At 37.4% G+C, this 16128-nt stretch overlaps 1 protein-coding gene across 2 annotated transcripts in view; it reads right to left on the bottom strand.

Moving 5' to 3' along the window:
- Positions 1-16128, bottom strand: part of LOC128691314 (DNA-dependent protein kinase catalytic subunit) — a 1096584-nt gene that overhangs the window by 247288 nt on the left and 833168 nt on the right. For both annotated transcript variants that reach the window (XM_070091676.1, XM_070091677.1), the window contains one exon: positions 7558-7667. In XM_070091676.1, the coding sequence (XP_069947777.1) occupies positions 7558-7667 (110 nt within the window). The remainder of the gene's footprint in view (positions 1-7557; positions 7668-16128) is intronic.

Below are 16128 nucleotides of genomic sequence, written 5' to 3'. Positions count from 1 at the left end.
ATCAAATTGGGGAGGAGGAGTATGGAAGAAGTGAATGTTTTCAGATACTTGGGAGTTGACGTGTCGGCGGATAGATTTATGAAGGATGAGGTTAATCATAGAATTGATGAGGGAAAAAAGGTGAGTGGTGCGTTGAGGTATATGTGGAGTCAAAAAACGTTATCTATGGAGGCAAAGAAGGGAATGTATGAAAGTATAGTAGTACCAACACTCTTATATGGATGTGAAGCTTGGGTGGTAAATGCAGCAGCGAGGAGACGGTTGGAGGCAGTGGAGATGTCCTGTCTAAGGGCAATGTGTGGTGTAAATATTATGCAGAAAATTCGGAGTGTGGAAATTAGGAGAAGGTGTGGAGTTAATAAAAGCATTAGTCAGAGGGCAGAAGAGGGATTATTGAGGTGGTTTGGTCATTTAGAGAGAATGGATCAAAGTAGAATGACATGGAAAGCATATAAATCTATAGGGGAAGGAAAGAGGGGTAGGGGTCGTCCTCAAAAGGGTTGGAAAGAGGGGGTAAAGGAGGTTTTGTGGGCGAGGGGCTTGGACTTCCAGCAAGCGTACATGAGCGTGTTAGATAGGAGTGAATGGAGACGAATGATACTTGGGACCTGACGATCTGTTGGAGTGTGAGCAGGGTGATATTTAGTGAAGGGATTCAGGGAAACTGGTTATTTTCATATAGTCGGACTTGAGTCCTGGAAATGGGAAGTACAATGCCTGCACTTTAAAGGAGTGGTTTGGGATATTGGCAGTTTGGAGGGTTATGTTGTGTATCTTTATACGTATATGCTTCTAAACTGTTGTATTCTGGGCACCTCTGCAAAAGCAGTGATAATGTGTGAGTGTGGTGAAAGTGTTGAATGATGATGAAAGTATTTTCTTTTTGGGGATTTTCTTTCTTTTTTTGGGTCACCCTGCCTCGGTGGGAGACGACCGACTTGTTGAAAAAAAAAAATAAAAAAATAAATATAAAATATGAAATAACTTTTAAAAACACTTGAAATTTTGGAGTTTCTGGACAAAATGGAGAGACTTAGTGCTTACAGATCTCACAGAGAATATAAACAAACTGGGTGGGCCACGGTGACCATATTAGAAAGTCAGGTAGGGGGAGCCGTATATCGAGTTTTGGTCATAATTTGAAATGACTGTATTAGCGGAATGCCGTAAAGCGAAACGCCGTAAAGTGGGGCCCTACTGTAATCACTCTTGGGCACACTAAATGTCTTATTTTGCAACAATAAAGGCATTTTCATTAATTCATCTATAATTTTTTACTCAAAATTATATATGAAACCCATTACATAGCATATAAACATGATACATACACTCAGAATAAAAATTGATGTAAATATGAGATTTGTTTACAAAGCAGCTGTGTAGGTAGTGTCGGAAGAATTACGTTTTCTCTAGTCAAACACTGGGGGTAACTGTAGAAAAATATTCTTTTCGTATGCCTTTACTCTATGTATAGCAATTCACGACCCTTGTGGGTTTAGTGCTTTTTATAATAAATAATAATAATAATAATAATTATTATTAATAATAATAATATTATTATTATTATTAATATTAATAATAGTAATAATATTATTATTATTATTATTATTAATATTAATAATAATAATAATAACAACAATATTATTATTATTATTAATATTATTATCTTCATTCTCTCTAAAAATGGTGTGTTGCTGTTTGTTTATTCTGAACTAACTTGTACAACTTGTACACAAAGTAAGAGTATTTGTATTGAGAGGTAATTATTATTAAAATAAAAAAATATTGAGGTAAATGTTTTACAAACTCTTACAAATGGACGTGAATGAACTAAAAGTACACACACATTAATACGCATTTATTTCACCTGACCAAGTGATCGTCCACTACCTGTTCAGTTTGTGTTCTTACATTGTCTCAACTCTGTATCTCGTTCTCTCTTTCGTTTACTCTTTCGTTAACTAGTTCGCTATCACTGACGATGGCGTCTAAGGTTAGCTGTAATAAAAAGAAAAGTCGTAAGCCTCTTGCTTTAAGTGCCAAGTTAGAGGATGATGGTGTTCCATTCTGATTTTATTCAATAAACACCCTGCCACTCACCTCTCACACATTAATATTAATATTTTAAGGAAAGTAATAAGTGTACTCTGTGTGTATCTTACCTTTTATTGTGTTTTTATTGCCTATTTCTATTGCTAACTTAATATAAGTTAGTGTAAACTTGTTGTCTGGCATTTATTGTATATTATATGTGCTCTGATAATAATACTTGTGGACCTGTGTGGTAGCTGGGTGGAGGGACAACATTACGTTTTCTCTGCTCAGCCATCAGAGAAAACGTGTATGAATCTGCGTTTGGCCCAGCCACTACCCCACTCCGCTTTTGTTTACAATTTTCGGCATGAATTATTCATTACTTCTTCCTTCGTTTATGATGGCATCTAAAGGTAGTTGTTAAAAATGACTAAATTCAGTGGACAAGGCATGTCGATGTTAATAATATGGCTCTGGGCCAGTGTACGTAGCCAGTAGGTGTAGCCCAGGCTACACCTACTGGCTACCTACACTGACTTTATACATAAGAACATAAGAAAGGAGGAACACTGCAGGAGGCCTGTTGGCCCATACTAGGCAGGTCCTTTACAATTCATCCCACTAACAATTTTCAATGCTACCCAAGAAATAAGCTCTGATGTGAAAGTCCCACTCAAATCCAACCCCTCCCACTCATGTACTTATCCAACCTAAATTTGAATCTACCCAAAGTCCCAGCCTCAATAACCCAACTAGGTAGACTTTTCCACTCATCAACTACCCTATTTCCAAACCAATACTTTCCTATGTCCTTTCTAAATCTAAACTTATCTAATTTAAATCCATTACTGCGGGTTCTCTCTTGGAGAGACATCCTCAAGACCTTATTAATATCCCCTTTATTAATACCTATCTTCCACTTATACACTTCGATCAGGCCCCCCCTCATTCTTCGTCTAACAAGTGAATGTAACTTAAGAGTCTTCAATCTTTCTTCATAAGGAAGATTTCTAATGCTATGTATTAATTTAGTCATCCTACGCTGAATGTTTTCTAACGAATTTATGTCCATTCTGTAATATGGAGACCAGAACTGAGCTGCATAATCTAGGTGAGGCCTTACTAATGATGTATAAAGCTGCAGTATGACCTCTGGACTTCTGTTGCTTACACTTCTTGATATAAATCCCAGTAATCTATTTGCCTTATTACGTACACTTAGGCATTGCTGTCTTGGTTTAAGGTTGCTGCTCACCATAACCCCCAAGTCCTTTTTGCAATCTGTATGGCTAAGTTCTACATCATTTAACTTATAAGTACTAGGTTATGGGCACTCCCAAGCTTCAGAACCTTGCATTTATCTACATTGAACTGCATCTGCCACTTTTCTGACCAAGAATAGAGTTTGTTTAAATCCTCCTGAAGTTCCATAACATCTACGTTTGAATCAATTATACTACCTATCTTTGTGTCATCAGCGAATTTGCTCATATCACTAGTAATTCCCTCATCAAGATCATTGATATATATTATAAACAACAATGGGCCCAAGACTGATCCCTGTGGAACGCCACTTGTTACAGATCCCCACTCGGATTTAACCCCATTTATGGACACTCTCTGCTTCCTGTCAGTGAGCCATGACCCGATCCACGAGAGCACTTTTCCCCCAATGCCATGAGCTGCCACTTTCTTTAACAGTCTTTGGTGCGGAACTCTATGAAAAGCCTTACTAAAATCTAAGTAAATAATATCAAATTCTTTATCATGGTCAACAGCCTCAAAAGCTTTACTGAACAAAGTTAATAAATTAGTTAGACAAGACCGGCCTCTTGTGAATCCATGCTGAGTATCATTAATCAAGCTATGCTTATCGAGATGGCTTCTTATAATCTCAGCTATAATTGACTCTAGTAATTTGCCTACAATTGAGGTCAGGCTTATTGGGTGGTAATTTGACGGTAACGACTTGTCCCGTTTTAAAAATAGGAATTACATTAGCCATCTTCCACATATCAGACACTACACCTGTTTGAAGAGATAGATTAAAAATATTAGTTAATGGTTCACAGAGTTCCATTTTGCATTCCTTAAGAACCCTTGAAAAAACCTCATCAGGACCCGGCGACTTTTTTTGCTTCAGTCTGTCTATCTGCTTCACAACCATTTCACTAGTGACTGTGATGTTACATAATTTATCTTCTTCTAGGCCACTATAAAAATTAATTACTGGAATATTGTTAGTGTTTTCCTGTGTAAAAACTGAGAGAAAATAATTATTTAAAATCGAGCATATTTCATTCTCTTTGTCAGTAAGATGCCCATAGTTATTTTTAAGGGGACCTATCTTATCTCTAACTTTTGTTCTATAGACCTGGAAAAAACTTTTTGGGTTAGTTTTAGAATCCCTAGCAACTTTAATTTCATAGTCCCTTTTAGCTTTTCCTATCCCCTTTTTAATGTCCCTCTTAATGTCAATATACTGATTCATAAGATGACCCTCACCTCTTTGATACACCTATAAATTCCTTTCTTATGCCCTAGTAGATATTTGAGCCTATTATTCATCCATTTTGGGTCATTTCTATTTGATCTAATTTCTTTATATGGGATAAACGTTCTTTGAGCAGCACGTATAGTGTTCAGAAAACTGTCATATTGATAGCTCTCTTCGTTACCCCAGTCAACAGATGATAAGTGTTCTCTAAGCCCATCGTAATCTGCTAAGCGAAAATCTGGGACTGTTACTGAGTTATCGCTACTATTGTACTTCCATTCAATGCTAAATGTAATTGATTTGTGGTCGCTAACACCCAGTTCCTCTGAAATTTCTAAATTATTAACAAGGGATTCATTGTTTGCCATAACTAAGTCAAGCAGGTTATTTCCCCTTGTAGGTTCTGTCACAAACTGCTTCAAAAAACAATCCTGAACAATAAATACTACTCACCTCTCTTCCTATATTAAGACTACACATATTTTAAGGTAAATAATGAGTGTACTGTATGTGCATTTTACCTCTCTGGGATGTTTTAAATATCGTATATTAAGTATGAGACGGGGAGCCAGTGCTACCTACACCTGGGCTACCTGCACCTGACTTCCTACAAATAAGTACTACTCACCTTTCTCCCTACATTAAGATTACAAATACTTTAACATAAGTAATGAATTTACTATGACTGTATTTTACTTTGTGTGTTTTTAATGCCTGGTTCTATTACTAACTTAATATAATTTTGCGTAAACTTGTTGTCTGGCATTTATATGCATTTATAAATGGAAAAAAAGGGCGTTCTGCCTTCCGGCGATGTCTGCTTTCCGGCGACAGCCTGGAACCTAACCCGCCGTATAAGTGGGGCCCTACTGTAATAATAATTATCTCACAATACAAATGCTCTTACATTGTGTACAAGTTAGTTCAGAATAAACAAACAGCAGCACACCATTTTTAGAGTGAATGAAGATAATAATAATAATAATAATAATAATAATAATAATAATAATAATAATATTATTATTATTATTATAAAAACCACTAAACCCACAAGGTGGTGGTCCGGTAGCCAGGTGGCTAAAGCTCCCGCTTCACACACGGAGGGCCCGGGTTCGATTCCCGGTGGGTGGAAACATTTTGACACGTTTCCTTACACCTGTTGTCCTGTTCAGCTAGCAGCAAATAGGTACCTGGGTGTTAGTCGACTGGTGTGGGTCGCATCCTGGAGGACAAGATTAAGGACCCCAATGGAAATATGTTAGACAGTCCTCAATGACGCACTGACTTTCTTGGGTTATCCTGGGTGGCTAACCCTCCGGGGTTAAAAATCCGAACGAAATCTTATCTTATCTCTTAAGGGTCGTGAATTGCTACATATAGAGTAAAAGCATACGAAAAGAATATTTTTCTACAGGTATTCCCCAGTTTGACTAGAGAAAATGTAATTCTTCCGGCACTACCTACACAGCTGCTTTGTAAACAAATCTCATATTTACATCAATTTTTATTCTGTGAGTGTATGTATCATGTTTATATGCTATGTAATGGGTTTCATATATAATTTTGAGGAAAATATCATAGATGGATTAATGAAAATGCCTATATTGATGTAAAATAAGACATTTAGTGTGTCCAAGAGTGATTATTATTACGTAGTATTGACGTCATGAGTAGAGAGAGACTTAACGATTTTAATGTGTACCTGCACACCAGCACAGTGTGTAAGTATATTTAGGTACAGGTACACTTACGTATAATTATCAGAGTACATATAAAATATGCAGTAACTTTAAAACACTTGAAATTTTGGAAAGTTTCCTGACATAATAGTTGAGGTCACAGAAAATGTAAACAAACCGGGTGGGGGGGGGCACTGTATTTGAAAGACCGCTTGCCGTATAGCAAATTTTGGTCATAATTTGACATTGCCGTATTAGCAGAACGCTGTAAGGCGAAACGCCGTAAAGCGGGGCCTTACTGTATACACATATGGTCACTGGATACTTTCATATAACTGCTATTATCTTCATTCAGCAAGCTTGTCTTATGTGTGTGTGTGTTGCTTCTAACTGTTTTGAGTTAGGGTAGCAGCTGTCAAAATGACATATTGTCTCATTACTCACTCCCCCTACTGCCTGTCAAAACAATGAGGTCGGATGCTCGCTTCCCCTCCATCCTATCTAATTATCTTTCTCCCTCATTCTCCTTCATTCTTGTGGTACCCTGGGCATTATTTTTGGCCACAAACTCCTCAAAACCATGAAACTGATCTTCACTGACACTTCCATCTGTGTTAGAGCATCACTTGGCAAGAGTCGAGTCCCAGATTTGCCAGGGAGTCACATATTTCTTACCGCTAGGCATGCTGAACAAGGACTACTGAAATGGCATTCCTACAATGCACCACTGGCTCCCCGATTTTTTTTATACAGTGCACACTGACCATGGAGACCCATTCTCTCACATGTGGGCCTACCAGCTTTCTCCTGCTTGATTTGAAGCCACTAGAATTTATGAGTATTGATACGTCAAACATGGTGGCTCATAAGACGTATATATACGACCGAAACAGTCAAAGAGTTAACAATCTTATGTTCAGATAACTTAATCAGAATAAGACATTAATGACATGGGGAATACTTTCCTGAAAAATCGTCATTTCAGGTAAATTAGTATTATGTAAAGTGAAGAACATAAGGGGAAAACAGCTACATTCCAAAAACCACGATAAATTACAGAAGTGGGCAATGTCAAATTAGGCTCAACATGGCACACAGAAGTTATGGATTGCCTAACACTTAATAATGTGGTGCCCAAACTTCTGGCACTTGAAGCATTGTACTAGGAAGGGACCATGCATCCTCACACCCTGGTCTTTTCACCCAGAATTTACATATGAGGAAGGTTTGGTTGGCTGAAGAAACACAATTCTTACAACTACCATAATTATTACTTTTGAGGGATACCTAATAAAAAATTTACAGGTGCATCTCTGACAACTCTCTTTCAAATTAAGATATGCTTACTGGTTTCCTGAGCCATTAAGAACTTGAGGACAAGGCCAAGTACTTCTGCTGCAACACCATACACATTTGCAGTTTTAGCTCCCAGCAACTTAACCAGTGACTCCTCACACCTGAAAAAACAGATGCGATTAGAAATGAAATGTGAAATATACATTTGGAATTAAATGTAATTTGATGAGTGTAAGATAGAGTATGAACAACAATATACAAAAATACATGTCCCTCAGCACTTCTTAAAGCTAATATCAACAATAATGCTGTCAAATGAGTATTTCTCAAAGTGTCATAAATAACAATATTACAAGACAAAACGAACTCCAGGGTTTAGAAAGATTTTCTTAAAAAGGCTTTCCCAAAGAACCATGTTATTGACAAAAAGTAATTATGAAATTCCATGCGTGTTGTAAGAGGCAACTAAAATGGCGGGAGCAAGGGGCTGGTGACCCCTTCTCCTGTATAAATTACTAAATTTAAAAGAGAAACTTTTGTTTTTCTTTTTGGGCCACCCTGCCTCAGTGGGATGCGGCCGGTGCGTTGAAAGAAAGAATTATGAAATTCCTACAATGTATTAAACTGATTATCAATCAATTCCACACTATTTTTTACAACCCCATCTCTAAATATGTTAACCAACCATAGTGACATCACACATTCCCATCTAAGGCCTCTTTACTGGAAAATACTCCCCCTCCAATATACCCTAACCTGAATCTTGTTTTTTTTTTTTTTTTTCCAACAAGTCGGCCGTCTCCCACCGAGGCAGGGTGACCCAAAAAAGAAAGAAAATCCCCAAAAAGAAAATACTTTCATCATCATTCAACACTTTCACCACACTCACACATTATCACTGTTTTTGCAGAGGTGCTCAGAATACAACAGTTTAGAAGCATACACATATGAAGATACACAACATATCCCTCCAAACTGCCAATATCCCAAACCCCTCCTTTAAAGTGCAGGTATTGTACTTCCCATTTCCAGGACTCAAGTCCAACTATATGAAAATAACCGGTTTCCCTGAATCCCTTCACTAAATATTACCCTGCTCACACTCCAACAGATCGTCAGGTCTCAAGTACCATTCGTCTCCATTCACACCTATCTAACATGCTCACGCACGCTTGCTGGAAGTCCAAGCCCCTTGCCCACAAAACCTCCTTTACCCCCTCTCTCCAACCCTTTCGAAGACAACCCCTACCCCGCCTTCCTTCCCCTATTGATTTATATGCTTTCCATGTCATTCTACTTTGATCCATTCTCTCTAAATGACCAAACCACCTCAACAACCCCTCTTCTGCTCTCTGACTAATACTTTTATTAACTCCACACCTTTTCCTAATTTCCACACTCCGAATTTTCTGCATAATATTTACACCACACATTGCACTTAAACAGGACATCTCCACTGCCTCCAACCGTCTCCTCGCTGCTGCATTTACCACCCAAGCTTCACACCCATATAAGAGTGTTGGTACTACTATACTTTCATACATTCCCTTCTTTGCCTCCATAGATAACGTTTTTTAACTCCACATATACCTCAACGCACCACTCACCTTTTTTCCCTCATCAATTCTATGATTAACCTCATCTTTCATAAATCCATCTGCCGACACGTCAACTCCCAAGTATCTGAAAACATTCACTTCTTCCATACTCCTCCTCCCCAATTTGATATTCAATTTTTCTTTATCTAAATCATTTGATACCCTCATCACCTTACTCTTTTCTATGTTCACTTTCAACTTTCTACCTTTACACACATTCCCAAACTCATCCACTAACCTTTGCAATTTTTCTTTAGAATCTCCCATAAGCACAGTATCATCAGCAAAATGTAACTGTGTCAATTCCCATTTTGAATTTGATTCCCCAAAATTTAATCCCATCCCTCTCCTGAACACCCTAGCATTTACTTCCTTTACAACCCCATCTATAAATATATTAAACAACCATGGTGACATTACACATCCCTGTCTAAGACCTACTTTTACCGGGAAGTAGTCTCCCTCTCTTCTACACACCCTAACCTGAGCCTCACTATCCTCATAAAAACTCTTTACAGCATTTAATAACTTACCACCTATTCCATATACTTGCAACATCTGCCACATTGCTCCTCTATCCACTCTATCATATGCCTTTTCTAAATCCATAAATGCAATAAAAACTTCCCTACCTTTATCTAAATACTGTTCACATATATGCTTCAATGTAAACACTTGATCTACACATCCCCTACCCACTCTGAAGCCTCCTTGCTCATCCGCAATCCTACATTCTGTCTTACCTCTAATTCTTTCAATTATAACCCTACCGTACACTTTTCCTGGTATACTCAGTAAACTTATTCCTCTAAACTTATTCCTCTGAATCTTGTTATCCACATAAAAACCTCTTTACTGCTCTTAGTAACCTACCACCCATTCCAAACATTTTCAATATCTGATACATTGTTCCCCTATCCACCCTATGATATGCCTTTTCTAAATCAATAAATGGAATAATAAGTTCATTACCTCTATCAAAGTATTGTTCACACAGCATATTTTATGGCACTGAAGACATTATTTTTTCCCCAAATAAGTCCTAAAAATTTACCTAGCATTTTGAAGACTGAAGGTTATACTAGATACTAGACAGTAATCTAAACTTCTGTATATGACCCAATAATGAATTGTGTAAACTGTTTTGTATAAAATAATAAATAACAAAAATAATCATAAACAATTGTAAAACTTCATAGATGATTAGCAGTGGTAGGCTAAGGTAAACCAAGCGATGGAGTCAGATGGGCAACATGTAGTATCAGTAGTATAGCTCAGGGTCTGTGCCACACCACTATGGCTTTGAGGTCAGGGTCCGTGCTGTAGCATTATGGGTTTGAGGTCAGGGTCTGTGCTGTAGCATTATGGGTTTGAGGTCAGAGTCCATACTGTAGCACTATGAGATTGAGCTCAGGTTCCGTGCTGTAGAAATGTGGGTTTGAGGTCAGGGTCAGTGCAGGGCCGGATTACCGCATAGGCAAACTAGGCATTTGCCTAGGGCCCCGCAGTCCAAGGGGTTCAGGGGCTCATCCAAGACTGCGCACATGGTGCAAGTGTAAAGGGGTCCCTACCTAAAAAATTCAAGAGTAAAATTGATTTTTAAAAATTAATCAAAACAAAAATAAATAATGAAATAAAATAAAATAAAAATAAATAAACCTAACCATAGATGGCAACAAGCAACACGCCTTTGTTTACATCAGAACAGCTGTGTTTTCCCGCTAATGGGTGAGTATGGGAGATTCCTCTCCAATTTTCTGTAGTAATTACACATAATGATTAGTTTAGTTATGAAAATGGTAATATAAATACCATTGTGCATTGTTCTTGGACTCAGTATGATTTCTGTTTAAGTAAATTGGAGATCAAGGAGGATGAATTAGTAAAATATTCGTAGCCCAAATCACTAACCTAATCTATTATAAAAGGTCTGAATATGACTCCTTTCTGGTAATGTTTTGAATTTTTAGATGCGCAGCCAGAGGAAAGGGGGCTACAAGGGCCATATCCCTCCAACTGACAGAAAAAAAAATTTAATAATTAAAAAATTAATAATAATTGATAATGAAAAATTTGTATTTGCATGATTAGAGACAGTGATACATCCTCATTATGGCATCTCGTGAACGTGATGTTGGACGTTCTTATGCGAGTGGGTCACAGAAAAGAAAGAAGAAAATTCAAGAAGAAGAACAGAAAAAGAAAGATGTAGGAAGCTGCAGAAAGATCACAGACATGCTCACGAAAACAGTTTCTGATGTTACCAGTACAGTTGAATCTACAGATACGTCAGATCATACAGGAAGCCCTCCCTCCATTATTTCTCAGCCAGCATCTACTTCTTTTGTGTCTCCTCTCAATGTCTCAATGGACATTTCATCCACAGGATTTGTCTTAAAAGATCCTGCCTCATGGCCAAATGTAATCCCAGATTCTCTACGTAATGCTTTCATTGCAGAAAACTTTAGGAAATCAGCAAGGATTTATGATGATGGAAGTCGTCGTTGTTTAAAGTCATCTGTGTTTTATAGGAAGCTTGCAAATTCAGAAACTGTGAAAAGATCATGGATGGTATACTCTGAAAGCTCAGGATAAGTGTACTGTTCAGCATGCAAGCTATTTTCTACCAAAGAAAATACCTTCACACAGGGGTTCAATGACTGGAAAAATTCCAAGCGTTTCGAGGAACATGAAAACAGCACCACTCACAGGAGCTGCATTTTAGCCAGTGTATTTCGTGCACAGAAAAAAGGCTTATTGGATTCTCATTTGGAAAATCAAACTGAAAAAGAGCGCACTTATTGGAGAAAAGTTCTAGAAAGAGTTGTTGCTGTTGTAAAATTCTTAGCTCTAAGAGGATTTGCTTTCCGTGGAGAAAATGAGGTTTTTGGTTCGGAAAACAATGGCAATTTCCTAGGGATCATAGAACTGTTAGCACAATTCGATCCATTCTTAGCAAATCATGTGTCACGCCTTGGAAATGCAGGAAGAGGCACTGTATCTTACATGTCATCTACTATATGCAATGAATTTATTGAACTGATGACTAAGAAGGTCCTCAATAACATCATAGCAGCTGTGAAAACTGCAAAATACTTTGCAGTAAGTGTAGATTCAACACCAGATATTTCACATACAGATCAATTGACATTCATTGTTCGCTTTGTCGACTCCAGTGGTAAGCCTGTAGAGCGCTTTATAAAATTCATTCCTCTTTCAGCCCATGATGGAGAAACAATGATGAATGTAGTACTGGATACTCTGCTTGAACATTGCTCACTTCGCAATGATGAAGCTTTTGAAATGTTTGAAGAGAAAGCTAAACTGCTAGTGAAAGACTACAGTTACCGGGCTGATCATCAGCAGTCAAGGAAGAGGAAACTCAATTTTGAAGAGCCAGACAATGAAATTGTGTTGTTACCAAGGCAGAAATGTAAGAGAGCTACATATTTCGTCATTCTGGATTCACTGATTACAGAATTCGTGAAAAGAAAAGAAATCTACCAGAATCTCAATGACAAGTTTGGATTTCTGTTCAAAATTACTACTATGCCAAATGCAGAATAGAGAGAAGCTGTATTAAAGTTGCAACAACACCTTTCAGCAGATGTTCAGGACACATTTGTTGAAAAAATAGTTAATTTTTCTGGGTATATGAATCAGATTAAAGCTCTACCTGAAAAATGTGCACCCTCAGCTGCTTTGAAACACTTAAGAAATGCAGGTATCTCAGAAACCTTCCCTAATGTTGACATAGTGTATCACCTTTACCTAACACTTCCAGCTACTAACTGTGAAAGAGAACGTTCATTTTCTGTTTTGAAAAGAGTGAAAAACCAGCTCCGTTCAACAATGAGCCAAGACAAATTGTGTAACCTAGCCTTGTTGACCATTGAGTCTGATCTAACAAGAAATATTGATTTTCAGAATATAATTGATGATTTTGCCAATATGAAATCCAGAAAAAAAGTTTAAGAAGTGCCTGTGAATATAAACAATTCTTTACTTTCTTGAGTTTATATGATTTGATAGTCTTATACATGATGCAATGATAACAATAATGGTCAGTGATTTATAAAGGGAATAATAGTGCTGTAGTGGTTATGCTGAATATAATAGGTACATGATGTCACTACTTTAATAGCCTAATCTAGTAATACTATGCTGTCTTGAGTTTATTCTCTTTAAAATGCATGATTTAACAAGATAGTTATAATGGCTGTTGGTAAATGGTTTTGGTTGTCTTGATGTACTTTCCCTATTAAATTTAATCTAAATAGCCAGAATGTATTTAATTAGACCTTAAACAGGCTCACACCGACCCCCCCACCCCCAAGCTGGAAGGGGTCGCTTCGCTTACCCGTAACTCAAAGGGGCCCCGCCAATCTGAATAGCCTAGGGCCCGGAGACTTCTTAATCTGGCCCTGGGTCCGTGCTGTAGTAATATGGGCTTGAGTTCAGGGTCCGTGCTTTAGTAATGTAGGTTTGAGGTCAGGGTCTGTGCTGTAGTTACAGTAGGGCCGCACTTTACAGTGTTCCGCTAATACGGTCATTTCAAATTATGACCAAAACTCTCTATACGGCTCCCCCCACCTGACTTTCTAATATGGTCACTGTGCCCAACCCGGTTTGTTTACATTCTCTGTGAGATCCTTAAGTACTAAGTCTCTCCATTATGTCTAGAAACTCCAAAATTTCTGTGAGATCCTTAAGTACTAAGTCTCTCCATTATGTCTAGAAACTCCAAAATTTCAAGTGTTTTAAAATTATTTCATATTTTATGTATACTCTGATAAGTATACTTATGTATACCTGTACCTAAATAAACTTACACACTGTGCTGGCATGCAGGTACACATTAAAATCAGTAAGAGTGTCTTATGTCTCGAGACACCATATTAGTAATAATAATAATAATAATAATAATAATAATAATAATAATAACAATAACAATAATCACCGAGTCTCATTGAATGTCGTGTATTACGTTAATATACAGTGGAACCTCAAATATCAAACTTAATCCATTCCAGGAGCTAGTCCTAAATTCAAAAAGTTTGAAAAGTGAAGCAATATGTCCCATAAGAAATAATGGAAATACAATTAATCCATTCCAGAAACCCAAAAATATTCACAAAAAAAAAATGCATTTTACAGAGATTAACCCTTTCAGGGTCCAAGGCCAAAATCTGAAGAGGTGCCCCAGTGTCCAAGAAATTTTGAAAGAAAGAAAGAAAGAAAGAAAGAAAGAAAGAAAAAAAAAAATAATATTAAAGATAATATTTTTGTGAAGGTAATAAGACAAAAAAAAAAAATCTGATCAGTACTTACCGAGATACAGTGGCGGGAAGTTGACCCAAAATGACCGAGTGATGGCAACACTTCCGCAAAACTGCATTTTCTTATTTTGCATTTTTTATACTTTTTTCTTTTCTATTTTTTATCCTTTTCAAATAACATTTGTGGCCTGTGAGACCAGTATAATGTATATTGTATAAGTGTACACTCATTGTATTCCACGCAATAACTGCACTAATTTGTTTATCATTATATTGCTTACAAAACTTGTTTACAAGTTTATTGTAAACAAAATGATGAAAATATTAGTGTGGTTATTGTGTTGAATACAATGGTACCATATAGTACCATATGGTGCAATGGTGCCATAGGGTGCAATGGCACCATATGATACAATACCATATGATACAATGGTACCATATGGTACAATGGTACCATATGGTACAATGGCACCATATGATACAATGGTACCATATGGTAGAATATGGTACAATGGCACCATTTGGTACAATGGTATCATATGATACAATGGTACGAAATGGTGCAATGATACCTTATGGTACCATATGGTGCAATGGTACCATATGGTACAATGTACCATACAGTACAAAGATGCCATATGGTTCATTGTACCATATGGTACTGTTGTATTCAACACAATAAACACACTAATATTTTCATCTTTATTTTGTTTACAATAATTGCAAAAATGTTGTATATTAGTAATGCTCTATTATATATTTACAAATGTACAGGAACTCGACATGTTCCTTGAGGTGGATGGGATAGAGCTTTGTCTTGGAAACTGCTGAGTCAGTAACTAGCTTGCATCGCCACTCACTCAGTCTTGGCTGGTGCCTGCTGCCACCAACACATCCTATTGACCATATGGTACACAGTATCATGTTACAGGGTACCATATGGTACATTGTACTATATGGTATAGGGTACCATACAGTACAGGATAACATTTGGTACAGGATAACATATGGTGCAGGGTACTATATAGTGCAGGGTGCTAAATGGTACCCTGTACCATAAGGTGCAGGGTACCATATGGTGCAGGGTACCATATGGTGCAGGGTACCATATGGTGCAGGGTACCATATGGTACAGGACACCATATGGTACAGATACAGGGATCCCTATGGAAATAAGTCACCCTGACTTTTTTGGGTTATCCTAGGATTTTATACATATGCTGCTATGTATGATAATCTATGTAACTGTATTTGTGTACACCTGAATAAACTTATTCAAGTGCATATGGCATCATAAGTAAGTTTATTTAGGTATACATAAATAAAGTTGCATAGAATATCATACTTAGCAGCATATGTTTGGAGAACCTAGGATAACCCAAAAAAGTCAGACAGACTTATTTCCATTAGGGTCCCTGTACCCTGCACTATATGGTACAATATACCATATGGCATAATGTACCATATGGTACAATGTACCATATGGTACAATGTACCATATGGCACATTGTACCATATATCATTGTATGACATGGCACCATTGTACCATATGGTGCCATTGTACCATATGGTACAATGGTACCATATGGTTCAAAATCATAGAATTTCTCTTCAGCTCCACTTCCATCAGTCTTAGAACTGTAAGTTGTCAAGAGGAGAGTCAGAATTCGCCTGGAGAGTGAGTGGGGAGTGAGAGCTTCCTTGCCGCCAGGCATGATGAACAAAGCTACTTTGGCGGTGTTCCC

The sequence above is a fragment of the Cherax quadricarinatus genome, chromosome 36 (assembly GCF_038502225.1).
Source record: "Cherax quadricarinatus isolate ZL_2023a chromosome 36, ASM3850222v1, whole genome shotgun sequence".
In the NCBI taxonomy this organism is placed as follows: Eukaryota; Metazoa; Arthropoda; class Malacostraca; order Decapoda; family Parastacidae; genus Cherax; species Cherax quadricarinatus.
This window is presented reverse-complemented; position numbering and strand designations above follow the sequence as displayed.